Source organism: Portunus trituberculatus, chromosome 48 (genome assembly GCF_017591435.1).
Source record: "Portunus trituberculatus isolate SZX2019 chromosome 48, ASM1759143v1, whole genome shotgun sequence".
Lineage (NCBI taxonomy): Eukaryota > Metazoa > Arthropoda > Malacostraca > Decapoda > Portunidae > Portunus > Portunus trituberculatus.
The window spans coordinates 20,593,834-20,619,141 of record NC_059302.1 but is presented as its reverse complement, the minus strand read 5'-3'; the positions used below and the strand labels follow the sequence as shown (position 1 = coordinate 20,619,141).

General features: G+C 38.6%; 2 protein-coding genes across 11 annotated transcripts in view; one reads left to right on the top strand and one right to left on the bottom strand.

Moving 5' to 3' along the window:
* The window catches only part of LOC123498988 (leucine-rich repeat-containing protein 40-like), a 63,367-nt gene extending 54,476 nt beyond the window's left edge, over window positions 1–8,891 (top strand). For 9 of the 10 annotated variants that reach the window (XM_045246622.1, XM_045246631.1, XM_045246623.1 and 6 more), the window contains 3 exons: window positions 279–467; window positions 7,252–7,437; window positions 7,778–8,891. In XM_045246622.1, the coding sequence (XP_045102557.1) occupies window positions 279–467; window positions 7,252–7,437; window positions 7,778–7,886 (484 nt within the window). In that variant the 3' untranslated portion in view covers window positions 7,887–8,891. The remainder of the gene's footprint in view (window positions 1–278; window positions 468–7,251; window positions 7,438–7,777) is intronic. The other variant, XM_045246625.1, reaches the window with a different exon arrangement.
* Window positions 8,892–16,954: 8,063 nt separating this feature from the next.
* Window positions 16,955–25,308, bottom strand: part of LOC123498447 (reelin-like) — a 265,988-nt gene continuing 257,634 nt past the window's right edge. The window contains exons 66-70 of the mRNA XM_045245551.1: window positions 23,978–24,141; window positions 23,318–23,540; window positions 22,653–22,824; window positions 22,160–22,287; window positions 16,955–22,071 (exon numbers count right to left, since the gene is read on the bottom strand). Coding sequence (XP_045101486.1) covers window positions 22,011–22,071; window positions 22,160–22,287; window positions 22,653–22,824; window positions 23,318–23,540; window positions 23,978–24,141 — 748 coding nt within the window. The 3' untranslated portion in view covers window positions 16,955–22,010. The remainder of the gene's footprint in view (window positions 22,072–22,159; window positions 22,288–22,652; window positions 22,825–23,317; window positions 23,541–23,977; window positions 24,142–25,308) is intronic.

Sequence of the window (25,308 nt, the reverse complement as noted above, 5' to 3'; positions counted from 1 at the left end):
AAAAAAAAAGGTTTGGTAATTTCTAGTTTGTCATTCTTTTTTCTTCTTCTGTAGCATAAAGAAAACAAAGGTTGCAATACATGTGTGTGAAGTTACACCTACAAAAGAAGCCAGAAAATATTAGATATAAGTTTAATGTAGAAAAGAAGCCATGTAAACTTTAGTATTTAATCAGAAGTATGTTTATCTGAACCATTCTTTTTCTTCTAAGTAGACTCTTAAATTTTTGTCAGTGTTTTTCTAGTAGCACTACTACAGCTGTTCACATTAATTTGCAGATTAGAAATGCTATGCAGACATGTGTCTGAAGTCATGCTTGGTCAGAACAAGCTAACAACTTTTCCCTCGTGGATTGGAAGGTTTCATCGCCTGCAGTTTCTTGACCTCCAGAGTAACCAGCTTACTGACTTGCCCACAGACTTGGCCTCTTTGCTTTACCTTCGGGAAATAAATATAACATCCAATAGGTGAGCTACTTCAACCACATGTGGTTCTGGTACAATTTTCACTGTATTTATTTGTTTGTTAAGGTTTTAGCCTTTAACCACATACTGCAACATACAAAATGTGATGAACAGTTAGTAACTGTGATTTACATCACATAATGAGAAAGCTATCTTTAAACCTGGCAGCCAATATTTCACTTCTGTATGTCTTGAAATGATGTTTGGTAACTACTGGTGAGTTCACGCTCCTTACCTTCCTACAAAAAAAGTATGTGTCTCAACATTACAACAGAAGAAACTTTTACTTTGTTATGTAGTTTTACAGGGCCTGGGCTTTATGCTCGTGTGGCCCCGTCTCCATATCTACACTTATCCAATCTTACTTTAAAAGTGTGCACACTCGTTGCAGACACTACTTCTTCATCTAAACTGTTCAACGTCTCAATACATCTCTGCGGGAAACTATATTTTTTTATATCTCTCAGACATCTTCCCTTTCTCAGCTTTTTACTATGCGATCTTGTGCTTCGGGTGTCATATTCTTCTCTCAGGATCAGTTTCTCATTATCCACTTGGTCCATTCCGTTGATCAATTTATAGACTTGTATCAGGTCTCCTCTCTCCCTTCTTTGTTCCAAGGTTGGTAGATCCATAGCCTTTAGTCTCTCCTCATATGTCATCCCTTCAAGTTCTGGGACCATTCTTGTAGCCATTTTTTGTAACCTCTCCAATTTTCTTATGTGTTTCTTTTTATGAGGGGTCCACACTACTGCTGCATATTCCAATCTGGGTCTTATTATAGTATTTATCAATTTCTTCATCATTTCTTTGTCCATGTAGTGAAATGCTACTCCAATATTTCTTAGCAAATTATATGTTTCTCTAAAAATTCTATCAATATGGCTTACTGGTGTGTGTGTGTGTGTGTGTGTGTGTGTGTGTGTGTGTGTGTGTGTGTGTGTGTGTGTGTCTGGTTCTCAGCTTCAAATTGGTCCATTCCGTTGATCAATTTATAGACTTGTATCAGGTCTCTCTCTCTCCTTCTTTGTTCCAAGGTTGGTAGATCCATAGCCTTTAGTCTCTCCTCATATGTCATCCCTTCAAGTTCTGGGACCATTCTTGTAGCCATTTTTGTAGCCTCTCCAATTTCCTTATGTGTTTCTTTTTATGAGGGGTCCACACTACTCCTGCATATTCCAATCTGGGTCTTATTATAGTATTTATCAATTTCTTCATCATTTCTTTGTCCATGTAGTGAAATGCTACTCCAATATTCCTCAGCAAATTATATGTTTCTCTAAAATTCTATCAATATGGCTTACTGGTTGATTGTTTTCTTCCATTGTCACTCCTAAGTCCTTTTCCTTTTGACTTTCTCCAGTTCTACTCCATCTCCCATCTTATAGATTCCCACAGGTCGTCTTTCACTCTTTCCCATTTCCATGACATGGCTTTTGTTCACATTGAATTCCATTTCCACTTCTTACTCCATTCCCAGATCTTATTTAGGTCTTCTTGCAGTATTTCACAATCCTCCTTTTGCTTTATAACTCTGCACAGTTTCGTATCATCCATAAACAAATTTATGTAGCTGTTCACTCCTTCTGGCATGTCATTAATATAAATGAGGAAAAGTACTGGTGCCAATACTGACCCCTGTGGCACTCCGCTTTCTACTGCTCTCCACTTGGACTTCATATCTTTAACTACCGTCCTTATTTCTCTCCCCCTCAAATAATTTTCTATCCATCTCAATGTGCTTCCTTTTAAGCCACCCTTCTCCTCTAACTTCCACAGTAATCTTGCTTGTGGCACTTTGTCAAACGCCTTTTTTAAATCCAAATAGATGCAGTCAACCCATCCTCTCTCTCTTGTACTCTATCAACTATTCTAGAATAGAAACTCAATAAATTAGTTACACAAGACCGTCCTTTTCTAAAACCAAATTGGCTATTTGATATTAATTTGTTGTCTTCAAGGAACTCGATCCATTGTTTCTTTATTATTCTTTCACACATCTTGCATATTACACTAGTTAGTGATACCGGTCTGTAATTTAAAGGTTCTTCTTTCCTTCCGCTCTTATATATGGGAACCACCTCAGCTCTTTTCCATTCTACTGGCACTGTTCCATTTTCTATTGAGCATTTTATGATGTTGTATATAGGACTTGCTAGTTCTTCCCTACATTCTTTCAGTATTCTGCCTGAGACTTCATCCGGTCCCATTGCCTTCTCTTCATCCAGTTCCTTCATTAACTTTTTTATTTCAAGCTTGGTTACTTTAATCTCTTTCATATAGATTGTCTCTCTATTACCCTGTGGCCTCTCAAATTTGGATTCTTTAGTAAAGACCTCCTGGAATTTTTTATTTAATAGTTCTGCCATACTTTTTGGGTCTTCCACCATCCCGTTCTCTCCTTTTAACCTTTCTATTGTGTCTTTTTGCCTAATTTTTCCATTTATGAATCTTTAGAACAATTTTGGTTGCTCCTTATATTTTTCGACAATATCTTTTTGAAAGTTCTTTTCCTCTTCCTTCCTCACCTTAACATATTCATTTCTCGCTGCCTTGAAGTTTTCCTTGTTTGTTGGATTCCTATTTCTCCTCCACCTTTTCCATGCTCCATCTCTTTTCTCCTTTGACCTTGCATTAAACCAATTTTTCTTTCCTTCTTCTTTTGGTTTATATTTTGGGACATATTCTCTGACTCCTGTTTTGTATATTTCCAAAAATAAGTTATATTTGTCTTGCATTGTCTCTGAGTTTTCCATCTCCTCCCAGTCTACGTTTTTAAAATAGTTCTTGAGATTCTCAATATCAGCCTTTCTGTAATTTAATCGGTCTCCTTTGTATGAATCGTCTCTATCTTCCTTTCCTTCTTCTATATCTATTTCTAATATTGCATGGTCACTCTTCGCCAATGGGCACTTATATCGTCATTCATTTGTATACCCCTTGTAAAAACTAGGTCCAATCTTGCCGGCTCGTCGTTTCCTCTGAATCTTGTGCATTCCTTTACTCTCTGGTCCATCATATTGTCTATCATTAGGTTCAAGAATCTTTCTCCCCAGGCTTCTTCCCCCATACCACTTTCATAATTTTCCCAGTCCACTTCTTTACAGTTGAAATCTCCTACTAATATCACTTTTCTCCTTTCTTTAATGATTCTCGTTAGACTCCTTATTGTGTCATCTATCATGTCTTTATATTCTTGATTGGTCCATGAATTTGTTTTTGGTGGCACATATGTTACATATGTGTGTGTGTGTATGTGTCCGTCACGAATCCTCTGTACGGATGTTTTGTACATATTGGGTATGTTTGATTGAGCTTTGTGTGTGTGTGTGTGTGTTTCACTGTTTGATCTGCTGCAGTCTCTGACGAGACAGCCAGATGTTCCCCTAAGGAACGAGCTCAGAGCTCATTATTTCTGATCTTCGGATAGGCCTGAGACCAGGCACATATCACACACCGGGACAACAAGGTCACAACTCCTCGATTTACATCCTGTATCTACTCACTGCTAGGTGAACAGGGGCTACACGTGAAAGGAGACACACCCAAATATCTCCACCCGGCCGGGGAATCAAACCCCGGTCCTCTGGCTTGTGAAGCCAGCGCTCTAACCACTGAGCTACTGGGCGTGTGTGTGTGTGTGTGTGTGTCCGTCTGTCCGTCACGAGTCCTCTGTACAGATGTTTTGTACGTATTGGGATTGTTTGATTGAGCTTTGTGTGTGTGTGTGTGTGTGTGTGTCCGTCACAAATCCTCTGTACAAATGTTTTGTATGTATTGGGAATGTTTGATTGAGCTTTGTGTGTGTGTGTGTGTGTGTGTGCATGCGTGCATGCGTGTGTGCGAGAGAGACAAATCCACTGTGCAGATGTTTTGTACGTATTGTGTATGATAGAGCTGAGTGTGTGTGTGTGTGTGTGTGTGTGTGTGTGTTTCTGTGTGTCCTGCATGACACAAGTCCTCTGTGCAATACCACAGCTGAAAATGCTACTAGGATTGTTGTCCCTATGCCGTAAAAAGCTGATCTAATAAAAATAATCTCTTGATTGAGATAGAAGTAATAAACTATAGCATAATTTGGTCTCCCCTATAAAGTTTTCTACGTTTTCTATGATACTCAGGGACGGATTCTACCTGACGAGTCACGAGGAGTTGCCAGGTATCTCCTACTTTTCCATGAAAACTCAAGTGAGGCCCTTGTTTAAGTATCTGGAGCCCTCATGAAGGCAACACTAAGTGGGGAGGAGTCACAAGAGCAGGTCTGAAGGGAAACGCGCCATGAAAATTCAAAACATTTCCCGCGAAAATTCATGATTACATAAGCAATCGCCGCATCACAGTACTTGAGAGGCTTGATTATATAAGCGATCACCGCAGTTTAAGGGTTAATGAATAGTAGAACGAGAGTGGGTGACAGGACAGAACCCTGAGGAACACCACTATTAATAGATTTAGGAGAAGAACAGTAGTAGTTTACCATGGCTGCAATAGAACGGTCAGAAAGGAAACTTGAGATAAAGTTGCGCAGAGAAGGATAGAAACCGTAGGAGGGCAGTTATGAAACCAAAGCTTTATGCCAGACTCTATCAAAAGCTTTTGATATGCCTAACATGACAGCAAAAGTTTCACCGAAATCTCTAAAAGAGGATGACCAAGATTCAGTAAGGAAGGCCAGGAGATCACCGGTGGAGCTACCTTGACGGAAGCCATACAAGCGATCAGATAGAAGATTGTGAAGTGACAGATGTTTGAGAATCTAACTATTCAGGATAGATTCAAAAACTTTAGACAAGCAAGAGATTAAAGCTATAGTATGGTAGTTTGAGGGATTAGAACAGTCACCCTTTTTAAGAACAGGCTGAATGCAGGCAAACTTCCAGCAAGAAGGAAAGGTCAATAGATAAACTTGAAAGAGTTTAGCCTGGCAAGGTGCAAGCACAGAAGCACAGTTTTTGAGGACAATAGGAGGGACCCCATAAGGACCATAAGCCTTACGAGGGTTTAAGCCAGCAAGGGCATGGAAAACATCATTACGAAGAATTTTAATAGTAAGCATGAAATAGTCAGAGGGAGGAGGAGAGGGAGGGACAAGCCCAGAATCATCCAAGGTGGAGTTGTGAGCAAAGGTTTGAGAGAAGAGTTCAGCTTTAGAGACAGAAGAGTTGGCAGTGGTGCCATCAGGATGAAATAAAGGAAGGAAAGATGAAGAAGTGAAGTTATTGGAGATTTTTTTGGCTAGAGTTTGGGAGTTTGAGTTTGAAAGATTTTGACATTCTGTATTTATGGAGGAGTGTTTGGCAGGTTGAAGAACAGACTTGGCATGATAATGGGCAGAGATATAAAGTGCATGAGATTCAGGAGATGGAAGGCTTAAGTACCTTTTGTGGGCAACCTTTCTATCATGTATAGCATGAGAACAGGCTGTTTTAAACCAAGGTTTAGAAGGTTTAGGTTGAGAAAAAAATGAGGAATGTACGCCAGACATTATCACCTCTGGTATGCGTTCAGCAAACAGAGATGGGTCTCTGACACGAAAACAGTAATCATTCCAGGAAAAATCAGCATAATACCTCCTCAGGTATCCCCAACTGGCAGAGGCAAAACGCTAGAGGCACCTCCGCTTTGGAGGATCCTGTGGAGGGATTGGAGAAATAGGACAAGATACAGAAATGAGATTGTGATTGGAGGAGCCCAACGGAGATGAAAGGGTGACAGCATAAGCAGAAGGATTAGAGGTGAGGAAGAGATCAAGAATGTTGGGCGTGTCTCCAAGACGGTCAGGAATGCAAGTAGGGTGTTGCACCAGTTGCTTTAGGTCATGGAGGATAACAGAGTTGAAGGCTAGTTCACCAGGATGGTCAGTGAAGGGAGAGGAAAGCCAAAGCTGGCGGTGAAACATTGAAGTCTCCAAGAATGGAAATCTCTGCAAAAGGGTAGAGGGACAGAATGTGCTCCACTTTGGAAATTAAATAGTCGAAGAATTTACTCTAGTCAGAAGAGTTAGGGGAGAGAGAGATAGCACAGATGAATTTAGTTAGAGAGTGACTGTTGAGCCGAAGCCAGATGGTGGAAAACTCAGAAGATTCAAGATTGTGGGCACGAGAGCAAGTTAAGTCATTGCGTATGTAGACACAATATCCAGCTTTGGAATGAAAATGAGAATAGAGAAAGTAGGAGGGAACAGAGAAGGGGCTACTGTCATTTGTTTCTATAAGGAAAAGAAGATGAGGTTTAGTAGAGGAGAGGTGGTGTTCCACAGATTGAAAATTAGATATAAGACTGCGAATGTTGCAGAAGTTAATGTAGAAAAAGTTGAGGGAGGTGTCAAGGCATTTGGGGTCATTATTAGGAGAAGAGTCTAACCTGGGGACATTTGTGGTCCTCTCCCCAGAAGGGGACTCCGAAGCTAAGTTTGTTGTCGCCATTTTTAAAATTTTCATTGTCAAGTGAAGGGTGTATGTGTGGTAAGTGCACGTAGTTTTGTGTGAAGAAGGAGAGTTGTCTATAGAGGGCAAACTGTGACTTTCCCCTTTAGTTGTGAGACACAAAAGGAAATGTTCAGCAAGAGCACAACTAGCTTTAATGGAAGGTTCACAGCACCCCCTGAACTAATGCTATTAGACCTCGCTGGGAGTAAATTATCGTTTCGGTAGGTGTCTACTACCTCATCCACGTATTGTGTTTATTGTTTTATTCGTATGTAGACACCCTCCTCACCATCACTGTACTGAACATGGTGTTGACTTAGCATTCCACCTTTATGATGCTTTCTCCTCTATGTGACCAGGTTTGAGACCCTCCCAGCATGTGTGTATGAGATGGAGCAGCTCGAGATCCTGTGTGCAGCCAACAACCAGCTCAAACTGATTTATGTTGAAGGGTTGAGCAAACTAAAGCGTCTGGCAACACTGGACCTTCATAACAACAATATTGACTTTGTTCCACCACAGCTTGGAAATGTGACACAGCTCAGGTTGGTTCAGATTCAAGATCCATTCTGTTATGTGCTGTTTACTTTATTGACCTGTTTTTGCTTACATTTGTCATACAATTTGTCTTTTCCCAAACAATAGGAAGCTAAATAAAATAAGATAATGTTAAATATGTATATAAAAATCATCAGCCTAATTTAAAAAGCTGAAGAGTATTTTTAGAATAGGTGAATATAGAAGAGGTTGTATTTAAGATAGTTATTGAACATTGCTTTTTCCTCATTCATTCAAAGTGTTACAGTATCTTTTCCATATTTATATTATTTCTGCAAACAATTGGATGATATTAGTATTAATTACTGTAAACTCTGGTGCCACTAGGACACTGGTGTTGCACGGGAATCCCTTCAGGGTACCGCGCCGAGGCATCCTGGACAAAGGGACACGAGAAACACTTGAATACCTTCGCAGCAGAATTGTGGATGAGTGAACTGCATCATCCTTCATACAAGCAGGCAGAATTTACTTATGTGTTCCCTCACAAACTGGAAGCTAATCAAGCATTAATACAAGTATTCCCCACTACACGATTCACTCTTTTATAATATTCCACTTTTATGATCTTTTTCTTTGTTACCTCTTGCCTGCTAAATGATCAGCTATGCTTCATTTTTATGATCACCAAAGTATGAGCTCACTGTGACACTCTGCAGGCAAGTAGAACTGCATTTGTTTGAATATATCAGTATGTATCCATGTATATATTGTGAGCTCTTATTCTTTGATTATTATTATTATTATTATTATTATTGTTGTTATTGTTATTATTATTATTATTGTTATTATTATTACCATTATCAATTATTATGATTTATCCTCTGTGTTTTATTTATTATGTTTATTCATAATTTTATATGCAGGATTATTTATGGTGCTAGTCTGTCACTAGCCAGTCTTTGCAGTGACTGTCAAGCTCTTGTCTTAATGTAGCCTTGTTTCACAGTGGTTGTGGTTATTCCAATCCCTGGACTACTCTTAGGAACAGTGTGTGACCCATGAGCAGTGACAGAATGATGGTAGCCTTGTGACATGACAGACACCCGAGTCTAACTGTGACCATCTGGCAAGGCACACACCCTGCCAGTGAACAGAGTGGCCCACCTGATCCTGGATGCAAACACATGAAGAATGATATATACAAGTAATAAATAATGATAGTAATAATGATAATAAAAGAAAATTGAATTATACACACTGTCACAATGCTCCTTAGCCTCGGAAGGGTTCTCCAGCCTCAGGGGAAACATGGACTCCACATTGCAGTGAGAGTAATTAGAAAAGTTATTTTTGTGTATTCTGTGTTATTGCTTTATTCTCATGTTTATTTTGTAATATAACATGTTTTATTACTTTAGGCAATAACTGTATTTAAAATATGATATTTTATGGTTTTCATGGGTTTTACTGGGCATGTGTATAAAGATTTTGCCAGGCATTCTTATTTTTATTTTTCGTAATCAATCTTTAGTTTGCTAAATGATCGTCCGCTCTACGATTGAATTTTCAGGAACAAAATGCAATCGTATATCAGGGAGTACCTGTAATTAACCTTGCAAATCATTGTGCTGTGATAACCTGATAATAATCTACTTTTAGCTGATGGTACCAAAATACAGTATCAGAGAAGTTAATTAAATCATCTGCACCTTTTAGGTTTCTCAACATTAGTCAGTAATATGGAAGTTGAAGGATGTAGTGGCTGCTTTAAGGTCTTGATTACTTTTTTGGACTAATGGTACCCAACATATCTAGATAACTATATCTCTTCCCTTTTTTTTCTGGTTGATGTACCCACATTGCCATTATCAATTTAGTCCATTTCAAAGTGTGTGTGTGTGTGTGTGTGTGTGTATGTGTCAATGTCAGTCAGAGACAGTGACAGATTCACAGTTGTTGAAACACTCCAATCACCAAGTTTGCCTTTGTGAATCAACTGTACATAAATTTTTACCATGGCCTGACACTCCTTAGGTCATCAGTGTTGTTCAATTCTCCAAACAGCTTCTGGAAGTCATACATGACTATTGCAGTCTTAGGGCCAACAGTTAACAGATGCTGCAGCTTCCTTAGTGTTTCCAGATTTAAGATCATGAAAGTGAAATCATGTTTCTCTTGGTGTGTTGGATTTGCATTATTATATTGATGTTACTGGATGTTGTTGCTTGTGTAGAGACATTAGCCTTACTAAGACTGATTCTGCTCCTATTCAGTGATACATTCTTTGTGCTGTAGGACCTCTGCTTCTCTGCTTCTTTGTGATACTTCAGAGTGGACTTTGGTCTTGCAAAAGTCTGCTGGGTTGCTTTGAAGGTTTCAACTCTTGACACTTTTCACTTAGTTTTTTCTTAATCTTAATACAGTTGTCTCAATTGTGACTGTATTGAAATAATCTTAGTAAAACTAAAGTGGTTTCACATTTTGTGCATGTGGAAAGGCTCCTCATATTTTCTTTAAGAACTTATATTACTAGTAATTCAGATAGTGAGTCATCTTCATAAGCGTTTTTTCCAAATGTGAGCAGTGTATAATGAGATGAAGTTCACTGATTCTTCCAAATGGAGTTGCTATAGTCAGTGAATCTCAATCTAAGAAGGGAGTTTTAACTCTGTGATGACAAGATGAATACTGTCAACATTTGAGCTGCTGGGTCCGTCACTATTATAGTAGCTTTGCCTTTGTCTTCATACTTACTTAGTATCTGCCTCCCACACTGATGCTTTTCTAAACAGAGCTCATTACTTACTAAGAAAGTTTAGTCAATTTGCTGTGGTTCATTATAATACTGTATATGTTAATAGTTTTATTGCAGTTTCATGTACAAGGATTCACACCTTGTATTGTGTGCATGCTTGGAATTAAACTCTACAATGCAACAGTGGCACAGTGACTCGTGTAGGATTCTGCCTCAAATCACTGAGGCAAAATAAGGTATTTGCTTCAACATTTAAACTGTGATATAGACTTTTAGCTCCCTGATTTCTGTATTTTTTACTCTATCTAGATATCTTAATGCTTGCTGAGTACAGGCAACCCCCGCTCAACAAAAGGGTTACGTTCCTAAAAAACACTTCGTTAAATGAAACTTAGTTAAGCGAACCGATTATAACAAGTTTAACCCCTGACTTGAACTTCCATTGACAGTAAACAAAGCAAGAGTGTATCAGTACAGTGAAAGGTTTAATGAAAGTAAAAATTATGAAGTTAAACTTTTAGGCAGTTTAATTTGTCATTATAATGTACACTAATGTATGTATGTACGTAACTTTATAATGTTGATGATCTTAAATATGAAGAGAGGGAGAGTGAAACAGGAAAGACACTAACCGGTAACCTGTGGAATGTAAACAAAGGGCGCATCATGGTACCGCATACAAAACATATGTACCACATTTCCACAAGGCTTTCCATTGTAGAGTCACGAGTTCAGGTGGTTCTTTTTTTGCTTGCAAGGAAGATACAATCTCACCAGCCTTCTTAATAGAGTCTGCTGACTTGAAAATAGTAGACAGTAGATGGAGTCAAGATGGTGGCGAGCAATGCTATAGTTTTCTCACCTCTCTTGTGTCTGTGAATAATATCCAGTTTCACTTCGAGAGTAAGAGACTTCCTCGTCTTCTTAGGAATGCTAGGCCACATTGCAGGGCGTTTTGGTGGTAAGTTGAGCAAGGGAAGACGACACTGTTATGTTTTGAAAAGGGGAGTGAGTGATGCGTGTGTTGTCCATGAGAGGCTTGATCTTGATTCTACAGGTGTTTCAGGATTTCTCCTGGGGCAGGCCTTAATATCAGCAGCTCCTGGTATATTCAAAAGCCTGTCGGCTTGCGTGATACGGCGGGTCTTTCCAACTTGGAAAAAATTACCTGGATAAAACTTCGTTAAAGCGAGTTTGGGATTCGTTAGACGAGCAGATGGTAGTAAAATAAAACCTTCGTTGTAGCGAAATTTCGTTGTGTGAACCTTCGTTAAACGGGGGTTGCCTGTATTCCTTTAGTGATGTTACTATGTTTTTGTTTTTTTTTCAGAATTTTGCAAAATTTATCTTTTTATCAAACCTTTTGCAGAAAATATAAAGTAGTGTAACACCTCCGAGTGGTCAGGGTGATGTAAACCTCTTACTAAATTTCTTATAAAACTCAACATTTTTTTAAAATCACAAGATCACCAGTATGAACAGTAATTCATAACAATAACAGATATGACCAGTAGTGTTGCCTGTATGATTCCAGACTTTGAATGCATAGTGTAGCAGATGATCATTGTTTTGCTAGGCTGAAAGAAGACTTGGTGTTTGTATATTTGTACTCTGCAAAGCCAGAATTACCTACCTCAATTAACAGGAATGTGTAGGAGTGAGCACAGAGCAAGCCATTACCATGCTACATACATGATGTGCACCGAATCCTTTACCAGTGTAGCTGATTAGTGCCACTATTTGAAATACAATGGAACTAAGGATGGTACTTTTATTTGAGAATTGATGATATATTTCCATTCATGTTTTAAGATCCAAAAATCAATATTTTGTTCATATTAAATGTGAGGGGTTTTGTAGGTAATATGAAGAGGAATGTATAATATCCTTGTCAGGGTGTCGCCGTGGTACAGTGGAACCATGCGTGCTTTGGGGTCCGAGGGGTCTCCAAGCGCACGGGTTCGAATCCTCTCCATGGTCCGAGTGTAGGTTGGGCTTCCTCACTTGGGGCAACGGTTTCCTAGCGGGTGGACTTTGAGATAGGAGGTACCCAAAAAAATATCCTCTTTAGCCCATAAATTCCCATGAAAAGCCCACATGGTATAAAAAGAAAAAAAGAAAAAAAAGATTTTTTATTCAGCAAGGTAAAATATTTAAGCAGAGGCAAACATGAACATTTGTTGACTAATTCTGCAAAATTTGAGGATCACAACTCTGAAGCTTGCTGTCAAATTACCATCATTACATTCACACAGTATTGTATGGCTATATATATTCATGAATATTTTCATGGTACAGTAAGATTGGTCATCTCGCGGTAAATTGGTACTGGACTTGAGATGAAAAATCACAAGATGAGCAATGTTGAAATACATGTAAATAGCATAATTGGTTCTTAGGTACGATGCATGATCATCCTATAACTCCAAATAACCCTCCAAAAACACAAAATATTTTGCTGAAAATTGTTCACATAAACGAGGTTATGCATAATCTGTATGTTAATAAACAATATTAAACACTTTTCAACATAATAATAAAGGTTAGAATATTTTTCTACTTACGTTATGAGAGAGTGTGACTAGCTTGAGTGGCCTGGCGTGGTAGTGGTGGGGAGCCGTGACTACTGGCTACTCGCTCCCTCCTCCATTGTTTGTGCATCACCCCCAGCACTGAGTGCAACCTCAGCTTCAAAGCCATCAAAATCCAGAGTGATGTCATCTTCCTGTAAAAGGCCCAGCAGGTCATCGACATCCTCTTCATCTTCACCTGGTTCTGCTGTTATGTTAGCATGAGCATTGGCAGCCTGTGATTGACTGAAATATCCTGTGATCAGTGACTGGTGGCGAGCATTAACATGAGACATGTAGAGATCTTTATAAATGTTCATCACTTGATCAAGAGATGGCTGTAATATGCTGCGTGGATATGGACGCCTGTCATATTCCTCCAGTTGTTCAGTCAGCCGTGAGAAGGTGATGAGAATCTCCATCAGTTGCCGAGTTGTCGGTTCGCCTGGCTGAACATTTTGCTCCTGCTGTCCATCCTCTTCAGGATCATCTTGAGCTTCATCTTCCTCATGTCCACCACATTTTTCACCAGAGTTTCCACCACGATTTCCGCCACTACCACTCACAGAACTCATGTTCCTTGTTATTTCAAGTTTTTGTACTTCCACTAGAACGTTTCCACTATAACAACAAAAGTAAATATGCACCACACAACACAACAAAATCGCAAAATTGTTGTTGACCCAGCTTCTGCCCTGATGTGACCGACCCAAACCAACCATTAAACTGGCGCGCCAACCTATGCACATGCGCGAGATGTTCATTTACCACCGCTAGATGGCAGAAGGTGGGAAATTTGAAATAGGCGCGAGATGCTAAATTCGCGAGAATATATTACGCGAGATGACCGTTCATACTGTACTTTTGTGTACTTTCCTCAAAAGTTGTAATATAATTTTGAAGAGTGAGCAAGCATGACTTCATGTGGCGTATTGTATCAACAGTAGAGTTGTACTGATGCATTGGTATTGGAATCGGCGGTATCAGCCCATTTTTTGGGTATCGGTATCAGCTTATTTTATGCCGATACTTCCGATACCTAAAAAGAATTTACTACTTAGGGATATATTCGATATAAGATATTGATGACACCAAATTAATATAATACGATGTATTAAGTTTCTGTGGTGATTACCGTATGTCATAGAATACTGTTTTCTGTGATAATAAGCCACAACCTAGAAATTTAGAATAAACTTAACTTTTTTCTATTTAATTGAAAAGATTAGGTGAAAGCTCATGTTTCTGAATTGGTCTACTAATGTGTAATGAATTAATATCAAAGGATGTCAGATTTAATTAAAGAGAAACATACACAACAAAATGAGTTTCTTTTGCTAATATTTTGTCTGTTTTACAATTTTAATAATTTTTAAATATTTTTGATTGCCAAAATATCGTCAATAAAATTAATAATGAAAATGCACAAGACCAAATGGTTGCTAAAGGAGTAAGAAGTAAGAATTTAAAATAACTGATAAGAATCAGAAGACTGAGAAGATATTCATTCCAATTACTGAGTAATTTACCTTTGCAAATGGCTTCAAAAAGCTTCTAGAATTGCTCCTATTTTACAAACGTTCTCAGGACTTACAGCATCCCCCAAAACAAAGCCTCCCATCTGGTAACGCTCACTGTCCACCAACTCATCCTGGTGTCCAGTGCAGTAATCACTATAAGTAGTAGTATCGGTATCGGTGGTAGTATTGGTATCGGCCCAATTAGGTGGTATCGGTATCGGAATCGGCCAAAATTTTGGTATCAATACATCTCTAATCAACAGTGAACCTTGCTGCACTTGTGCTTATGCTGGAGAACTGGTTTCTACTTCTGTAAGTTGGCTACACTAAACCCATGCTTTTGCAAATCCTAATCCAGCAAATTTTTAATACAGTAAAAGTCTTATGAACAAGCTTTGTCTTTGCTGAACTCTTAATATTTGCAAGTAACAAAAGATAACAAATCCTTGGAACTTCTTGGGCAATTACACCTAATTTTTTTGCTGAATGAGATAAAAAATCATTAAAACTTAAATGACTACTCTTTGGCCAGCACAATTTTCAGAAATAATGAAGTGGTCTTACCAGATTTTTTAAAGTATTGAGGCATCTGTATCAATTTAATTCAACAGTATCAATGATGTATCCTTGAATGATCACATTAATTCCAAGCACTGTTGTATTATTCTATTGATCATATAGCCACATAGAGAACTTATCTGTGTTCCTTTTCCAACCTGCCATGCATCAGTCCACAAAATAACTAGAAACTTATCGTAAAAAACTAAATGTAGCCAAATTTTAAACCTGCTAATCAGAAGATTTCTGGAAAAATAAGCAAGAGTGACATTTAAAATACTCATTTGAATGAAATTAAGGGGACCGTCCGGTGGCCATGGTATTGAAAAATCTGAAAAATATCGAAAATCCCCAAAACACCACCATAGCATCCCCAAACATATGGCAACATTGTGATGGAGATGATTTTGGAGAAATACGCTAAAATACGTGAGGTATTTAAACTTTAAGGGCCCCCTGCCACGCTACCACCGCTTCCCCCCTCCCCACTCTCTGTACCATAAATGATGATAAGTGCGGAAAAAGCCATGAAAAGCGGTTTCTTTGGTAAGGAAAGGTGGGCGCTGGCAACTTAGTACTATGGTGTACACGGGAACATACCCTCTCCCCTTCCATTTCAGTATCCATGTGACTGTGATGGGAGGAGGATCTATTGAGTATCTCGCCTGTTATTTCACACTTGCAAGCCACAATCCAGCCTATTTTACCTGCCTTTTTTGCCTTGCAATGTCTAAACAAACCGTGCAAGTGGAAATTACAAGTTGTACCGATCATGCATGGATGGGAGACACCCTCACCTTCGAGCGACTAATAACTACAGTCATTGTAGGGGCGGCCAGGTGCCATATGAGTCTTACAGAATATTCTAAACATGCCTAAAAAACATATGATGCACATGGTGGTGTATGAGTACGAAATATCCAACCCAAATAAATGTACAGGGTCATAGAGGACGAAAATGACATCTCGGGTTTTTTGCCTTTTTCTCAGTTTCCACTTTTTATCATTCAAATCGTATCTTCTCCCACATTTCTCAACGGATTTTCAATTTTGAGGTATCATCTTGAAGCTCAATGAAGCTGCTACATTTTCATCTGCTAGAATTTGGATTTTTTTAAATTTTAGTGCCGCAATAAAAAAAAACTAAAAAATAAAAAAATTCTATATAATGGCCATCAAAATCCAAAATCAAAATTCTATGAGATGGAAAGTTTTGTTATATCACATACTTCATATCCGTACTGGCAAAGTTGGAATCTGTCCTCTGGTGACAAAGTGTAGGAAAATTTTTTTTTTTTATTTATTTTTTATTTTTCATACAATTATTTATGGGTTGATTCGCTTGTAACTACTAAACTAACACTGTGTAATAAAGATCTATCACTGAAAAAAAAAATTACCCACATCTCTTTATTTTCGATTTTTCAAAAACCTTACCGGACGGTCCCCTCAATACTATCTGCACTGTAGTAATAATTGTCTACCTTCTTTCTCTTGGCATTTGATTTATATTAATTTCAGCTAAATGAAATATATAGTTTTCAGCACAGTGAAAAATACTCACTCATTACATTTTCATTCTTGTTCATGTAAAAAAGATACCGATACTTAATGTATTAGTGTTGATATTGATCATGCATAGTTATTTCATCCAACACTGTGTAAAAGATACTATCTTTTGAATTCCACTGATGGTTATGTTACATTAGCCTGTATAAGAATGTAGTGGTGACCGTGACTAATGATTCACTTAGTGTTGGCCTTGACAGCTAAGCATGCCATTGAGTGTAACAGCTTCTCTCCTCCCTCCTGCTGTGATCATGGTGTCATTGTAACCAGCATAAAGTGAATGGCTATTGTACATTACTTAACATAGTATAGGCACGAACATTAATGAAGCAGCAATCCTTTACCCTCCTGACCTAGTGGTGATGGTGATTGAAGCATGCATTGTGTCCTGCTCAGGTCAGAAAAACCACCAAGAATAGTGACATTTACCAGATACCATTGAATAGTCCAGCCAGTTGCCATATCCTTACACTGTAGTAATGATGATTTACTAGTCTTAAAAGTCCTATTAGATTTCATTTCATTTTTTAGCACCACATAATTGTACATATGTATCTAATTGCTGAGAGGTGATGCATTTTTTTTTTATTTATTACTTATTCAGTTTTATAAATGGCTCCTTTTTTGCAGTGTGTCTACCTCACATAGAAACTAAATTGTTTTTTATTCTCTCAACACAAAGTTGTTTATAAATTACATGGATTGCAGCATTTGTTATTGTAATGTATAACATATCACTCACAAAGAACAGAAATGTTATAAATGTATTCATGAATATTGCTTTATGCTATATGAAGCATATTGCAACTTTTGTTACAACCTTTGCTCATATTACTTTTAATTTATTTATTTATTAATTTCTTTCATTCCTGATGCATTAGTATTACCCGGCCTTTGAAGAAGATGTACATCTACATGAAATTCATCCAGATCTGCTGTCAATATGGAGGCAAACATTTTATTTTCATAAATAAGAATAATTGCAAGTTCCAACACTAGATGGCCTGCATGCCAATATTGTAAAGTCTGCTGCATAATAAGACAGTTATGCAGTGCAAAACCATTTTCACTGAGAAAGATATCAGGATAAATGCACAATGAAGTTCAACCCTATTTTTGTTTCCAGGTCACAAAGTGTTGGAGCTTATCATTCCTTTCTGGGGCCCAAGTTAGTCTGTGGTGGAGCATTTGAAGGTTGCATTTTTAATTCTGGTTAGTGCAGTTCCTGGGTGAGAGGGACACTTCTCTTGTGTAACCTCCACCTGAGCCACGTTGTTGTAGTTTCCCACCTCGGTGAATAATTTCATCTTATTTCTAACATTCCTTTAGTTACTTGTTATCAAAGAATCATAATTCATAATACTAAAGTTATAATACATTGCAGGTTTTCTTTGAAATAATTAAGCATTAAATTGAATTAGCTACACTTTTTTTTTTTTCTTTTATCAAAATCCAGTCATCAGTATATTTGCACTAAACTTTTATGCACAACAGCCTTGTTTTACCTCGTCAAGCTGCTGAGTATAGGATAATGACCATTCCCGGTGTACATAGTACGTCCATATATATGTGATCACGGTTTACTGTACTTGAAAATTAATTACTAGATATGCTACATTAATCTCAGGCAGGTGCAAGATTTAGTGCCTTCGGCATTGGAGTATGTGTTAGAATTTGTGTAGTATATTTGTAGGTGACATTTAGTTTAAAAACTTATAGAAAATATAACAAGTTCTTCCTGAAAAGTGTCTTTATTCCCTATGCCTTATGATTTGTGATACTTTTATAAATCAGACTGACACAACCTTTTAAAAATGTTTAATTGAAAAGACAAACAATGATATTCTTTTCACAACCACTCTAATATTTTATCCTTTAAGTTCCTAGGGGAAGAAAGCAGCAATTTACAATGCCCACACTGCATGAGGATAGAGTTTAACAAAGTTAATTTAGCATTGTGATGTCATGATAGACCCATTCCTTCCCTCTATCCGACCTGACCACCTAGCTAAAGCAGACATTGTAGAATGTCTTATTGAGGGTCTCAGCAATGTATCATCATTAATGAATTCATATCTGTTCTCATTCATCCCTGTTGCACATTACCTTTCACATCCTAACAGTCTTGGAATCACCCATCCATCTTATCTGTGGTCTTCCTTTAGCTTTATACCCCTTAACATTAAATCCAGCTATCTCTTTTCTCAATACATCCTCTTTAGTTCTCTCTGAATGCCCAAACCATCAAGATATTCATTGCTTTGGTTAATAGACTAATTCTATTTCAAAATTAGATATTTTTTGCACCTCATTTCTCCATTACTTCCTTATTTAATTGATTTTAACCTTCCTCTTTACTAATGGGCCATCCTCTACAGCAGTATGTGATCCTAGGTGCATATAAAAAGATAAATAAAATAGATAATAGCTTCAAACAACTTACTTTTTAAAAATACATTCACCCTCATTCCATCTCTCATTCTCATCCAGCACACTTCTTCACTCCTGCCAAATACAGTGGAACCACACACGCTTTGGGGCCCGAGAGGTCTCCAAGCATACAGGTTTGAATCCTCGCCACAGTCCAAGTGTGGACCATTACCCTTACTCAGGGTAATGGTTCCCTAACAGGTGGGCTTTCAGATAGGATGTCTCCAATAGCCAGTAAATTCCTGTGAAGGCCCCATATGGTATAGAAAAACGAGAATTCCTGTTTGAAGAAAATGGTTACCAAAACCACATATGTTGTACATGAACATCATATGGTTACTTATCATATACCTATGTATTTGTACACTGGGATTGTCCTTTTTTTTTTGCTGATATCAGTCACACAGTTCTTCAAAAGACTGCCATTTGCATTAGTTTCCTTCCTTTTCTTTATTGTCACAGAGGGTCAGCAGCTTCAAGTCAGCAAAAAGGTCTCTCAACAAAGCTCACATGGTAACTAATCTTGTTATTGCTAAATAATAATACAAATGTTGCTTTAGGCACATTTTCACAGAGCAGGTTTTTGAGTTACCTCTGCAAAGATTAAAAAACACAAAACACATTATAAAGCTTTCATTAGTTACAAAGCTAGAATACCGATGAGCTGGCCTGTGTTCTCATTTTCTCCTTTAAAGCTTTCATAGATGTGGAAAAAAATAGGACATACTAGTCCTATCTGTAAACCAGGTTAGCAATCCTACACAGAGTGGCCCAGACAAGGCACTACACACTCACACATATATAAATAATTATAAGATTTAATGTTGCTGTTTGTGTATGTTGCTATCACTGCCACATTATAATGTCTGTTATCAATATCACTTGTATTACTGCCATCATTTCTATAAGATTTTGTGGGCAAGAAAACTTTACACCATGTTTGCATGAGGCAGCAATGGTAAGATGAGCGTCAAGCAGAGTGACGATATGTTTTTTAACGATCCTGACGGTTTTAACACAAGGGAACTAAGACGCTGACACGGCTACAACAAATGTGAAAGAGTATGCTTTTAGGTAGTATATATGAGTCACCGAGGACAAAGTACTGTACAATAAAGTAAAGTACTAGAGAATTCACAAAGAAACTAAAGATGTGACTTTTTAATTCAGATATAATATACAAATATGTGCACTAGAGCCCTTGGAAGTATTTTTTAATATTAATTAAGCTGATTGAATAATGACTGATTGGTATAAGGTCACTAAGGTCAAAGTGACATTTTAAAATTTGATCATCAACTTTAAGGTGTTGTGATGTCTGCTTGACTTTCATCATAGCTCCCTTGGATGTTGAAATCAGACTCACTCATAAGTAGAGGTGAGTTTACACCGTCTGTGATGACATGCTTACCATGTGTGTGATGTTCACTTCCATGTCTTGGCTGTCACCAGCTCAGCGATTTTTTCAAATATATCTGGGCTGAGTAACATGTGAATCACTCTGAGCAACAAGGCCATGCCATCACTTGGCACTGCACCATTCCTCTTGAAAGAGAAGATGTATAGCATAGTATTTCATTAAATACTTGCATTGCAAGCATCACTAGTGACTGGATGTGGCATTCTATATCTAGAGTAGTATCAGCTGGTGTGAACCCGCCTTAAGAGTGAGATCCAGTGTTCAGTCTGCAGCAGTGACTGTTGTAAGTATGAAGACTTTCACCATTTACCATTCACATGCATGTGTACAATATCCAGCTTTAATAGAGCTAAAAACTAGTGTTGTATGAACAAAAGCCACAAAATGGAACTGAAAAGTACATATCAAATTAATTAAGGGATCTTGGAGTCTGTACAAGAATATATTACAAAATAATATTGAAAGTTCATATGTCTACTTCAATTTAAGTACATAGATTATGATCATCTTACATTTGGAATGAAATATTGCAAGAAAAATTTGTACTTGGCCATGCATTCCACAGGACTATACACATTCCATGCACTCTGAGGTAACCTGATGACCTGGATGTCCCATACAGAGAACCACAGGAAAATGCACATCACACAAAATAGGACCCATGACAAACAGTGAATGGGGAAAGCAGGAACAGTGCAATCAAGGTCGATAAAAAGAGGAATGCTGTTTACCAATCAAGCTTTCACTCTAATCAACAGAAATTGTCCCATCTAATCATACAGTTCTTTTTGGTTTTCTTCTTTCCTTTGGATGATAATTCATAAATAAATTATCTGGCCTTCCTTTTCAGTCCCCAGACAGCCACAGTGAAATAGTTCCTTCTCTGGACTTGGGCATCACCACTGAGTGAATTCATGTTCTAATTGAAACTCTTCATGCCTTGTAGGCTATAGCACCAGTGGTCTTCTATTATTCTGCAGATGACATCACTCCTGTGACAATGAATTTAGTCCAGTAAAGAGCTGGGCATTGTTCCATAAACTAAAGTGCCTGACACATCCCAACAGAATTTTAAATAAAAAAAGAATGACTGAGGTACCAGTCCCCAAAGTAAACTGGGCAGAAGAATGTATCAAGAACTTATCAAACTTAGACTTAAACTTTATGATTAGGCATCCAGTCATGCTCTAGCACTGAGGTGTGCTTTGGTATTTTGTGATGTTTGAGTGAGGAATGCTTTCTTCTTGAGCATGTTTTGCAATCTTTAACATGGAAAGAGAGTCAAACCTACCACAGCTGTTCAGTACATGCATGAAATAAGGTCAAGTCTATATTGCTTAACATTATACAGGGCAGAAAAGTTAAAGAAAACAGGCAGCAATTGTACTTGCAGTTGTAGATAAAAGACTGATTTATCATCCTGATATGACTTTACCCAAAGTTCATCTTTCTTGCAATGACTGATCAGTCATTCACCAGAGAAAGAGAGAGAGAACACTGACACTGGAATGGCTCCTAAAGAATGTCTAAATTTTCTTAAAGTTCTTATTGGTCCCCAAAGTGAGTTTGAGTGATGACAATGATTCAGAAGAATTGGTCATATTGTAAACAATGGTTTCAAGTGTCAGCAAATGACAATGACTGCCATGGGGCTACACATGACCTGCTGCTTATCATGGGTTGTGTTGTGGCTGGTGTGCAGTGTGGTGCTGGGAGAAATCCTTCACATGAGTGGAACAGAGTTCAGATGTTCAGTGTTGGGGCAGTGATGATGGTGAAGCACAGGGCGGGTCCTTCAGAGCTCAGCATCATGCAGGGTCTGAACGTCGTAGCTGCTTGTGTCTCTCCGCTGAGCCCTGGCACAGGAGCAGAGTGTTACAAACAATGTGCATCATTGCATGCTGTATGTGTGTGTATAAGAAAAAGAGAGAAAGCACAACTTACAATACAATTTCCACATTATCAAGGGCCCACTGGTCAGTGCTGGGACCATCATGTACTGGCTGCCACCATCGCAGTTGTAGCCCATATACTCGTGCCTCCTGAGGCAGACTGTATGCCACCCGCCGTGCCTGTGGGCCACAGAATGACAGATGAGACTCCAAAGCCACACTGGTGGCAGACCATCATAAGGCACTAATGGTGATCATGAAAAGGCTGCACCAGTGAACAGAAACAATCTATGTACACAGTATATGCACTGACTTTGCTGGCCATCATCTACATGTATGTGTGGATTGTTTATGTATAATTTTCCTACATTTGGCACATGTTGGTTAGGCACTTCCAGATTCTCCAAACTGATACTACTGATAAAAATGCTCCTGATGCCACTTTCACTAATATTGATAACTTTTTATTTCAAACAAATATGCACATGTACACCCACACATCCATCAGCACATTCCAGTCATTGCATTTAAGTGGAGATCATCACCTTTTTGAAGTCAAGTGGATCATGCACATTGATAGTGGTCCAGGACACGCCATTATCGGGCGAGTACTGCAGCACGACACCTTTGTCCAGGCCACGCTGTGGGTCATTCAGCTCCACGTGGCATGAGGGCATCCCGTCGTGGCTCCCAATGCGCAATACAAACATGAGCTTGCTGTGCATGACAAAGAAGAAAACTTACACACTGGTTCTCATCTTTACGATTAAGGTCATTCCTCTCTTTTCTGCACTTTGAAAAGAAGAAGAAAAAAAACTCACCACTGCTGGTTATAAAATTAAAATTCACATTGCAGTAGTACTAGTTTTCTCAGTTAAGGCAATAGTATTTGTGAACTCAATATCATATTCCTGGTAGTGTCTGAGGCTTGTCTAAGAACCATTCTCCTTGAAAACTTCCTGGCCTAATATTAAGTTGTTCAATCAAGTCTGAGGAACAACTACCAAAGCAGGCGTATCCTCTCTGACCAACACTGTATGTTCAAAGGTTTGCATGATGTAACAATTAGCACTCTAACACTGCTTTCCTAGACATAAAGTTGATGGTTGGTCTTTTCCTATCCTTCCTTCTCTTCATGCTCTAGATTCATGAAGACAGGAGGATTCACAACACGCAGAGGAGGGGGAGGAGCCAAGCATGCAGTACATACCTAGCAGTACGTGTGTCAAGGTCCACAGTGCGGGCCTGCCGTGTGCCACAGCCAGAGAAGTAAAGATGTTTGCCATGAGCATATGGTGCCAGGGAGCTGCAACCCAACCCCACACCACCGCCTGTCACTGAGGCCCAGTTGGCACCCACACCACCCTCAAAGCCTTCCACAAGGCTGGTGGGGAGTGGTGCCTTGCGGGATGGGATTGGCTCGCACGTCACACCTACATGGGAAAGTTGTGGAATCCTATGGAGGATTGGGACATGGCTCTTTCCATCTATTACTCTGCACCATGTTAAGCATGCTTAGCCCAGATGCCTGTGTGCACTACTAGCAAGACTACCAGTAAGGTGCTACACAGACACACATTCTTTCCAGCTTGAGTGGTGCATTATAAACATTGCTATTCCAGTAATAACCCTACTACTACTACTACTATAACAAAAGTACAATAAAAGTAGAAGAAAGCATATCATGGGAATGAGAAGCATTTAGACATCAGCAACAAATCAAGGTGATCCACAATGCAACCAATACAAGAGCCTCTGCAGAGACAGGAAAGCAAGCTGTGCCAGCTGGAAGCAGAACCAGATCAGCATGAAGTGCATGTCAGGGAAAGGGCAATAGGTTAAGGATATTTATGAAGAAACAGACACTAACCAAAGTAGCCAGTGTCACAGCGACACACACCGCCCACACAGTCTCCACGGCCATGGCAGTGAGATGGACACGGGGTGCCTACATACACATCATCTAGGGACCATGGCGTCACCCTGCTTCCTCCTGGCCCGCCTGCCTCCTGCACCCACCGCAGCTGTGTGGTGCTGTGATCAAGAAGCAGAGTTGTCATCTTGTATCATGAGTAAATAAGAGACATATTTTAGTATCATAATTGCAAAAATGATTTCCCTAAATAAAGAATATCACCAAACACTTTTCTATAAGAAACATAACATTACCTTTTCATGTGCAGAAATAAAAACTACATTCTAGACATAATTTTGTAATGATATCTAAGTTTATCCCATATTTATAATGAACTTGTTATTTAATACTCATTATGTTAGACAGTGCATGCATGAAGGGTGTGTAGCAGTTGACCCCCACACACACACACACACACACACAAAGAGGGAGTGAACAACTACATAAATCTGTTTGCGAACGATGCGAAACTGTGCAGAGTCATTAAACAAAAAGAGGATTGTGAAATACTACAGGAAGACTTAAACAAGATCTGGAAATGGAGTAAAAAATAGGAGATGGAATTCAATGTGGACAAAAGCCATGTCATGGAAATGGGAAAAAGTGAAAGATGACCAGTGGGAATCTATAAGATGGGAGATGGAGTAGAACTAGAAAAAGTAAAAAAGGAAAAGGACTTGGGAGTGACAATGGAAGAAAACAATCAACCGGTAAGCCATATTGATAGAATTTTCAGAGACTTATAATTTGCTAAGGAATATTGGATTAGCATTTCACTATATGGACAAAGAAATTGATCAGTACTAAAATAAGACCTAGATTGGAATATGCAGGAGTTGTGTGGATCCCCCATAAAAAGAAACACATAAGGAAATTGGAGAGACTACAAAAAATGGCTACAAGAATGGTTCCAGAATTTAAAGGGATGACATATGAAGAAAGACTAAAAGCAATGGATCTACCAACCTGGAACAGAGAAGAGAGAGAGAGGATCTGATACAAGTTTATAAATTGATTAACGAAATGGATCAAGTGGATAATGAGAAACTAATCCTGAGAGATGAATATGACATTAGAAGCACAAGATCGCATAGTAAGAAACTGAAGAAGGGAAGATGTCTGAGAGATGTTAAAAAATTTAGTTTCCCGCAAAGATGTGTTGAGACTTGGAACAGTTTGAGTGAGGAAATGGTGTCAGCAAAGAGTGTACATAGTTTTAAAGAAAAATTGGATAAGCATAGATATGGAGACGGGGCCACACGAGAATAAAGCCCAGGCCCTGTAAA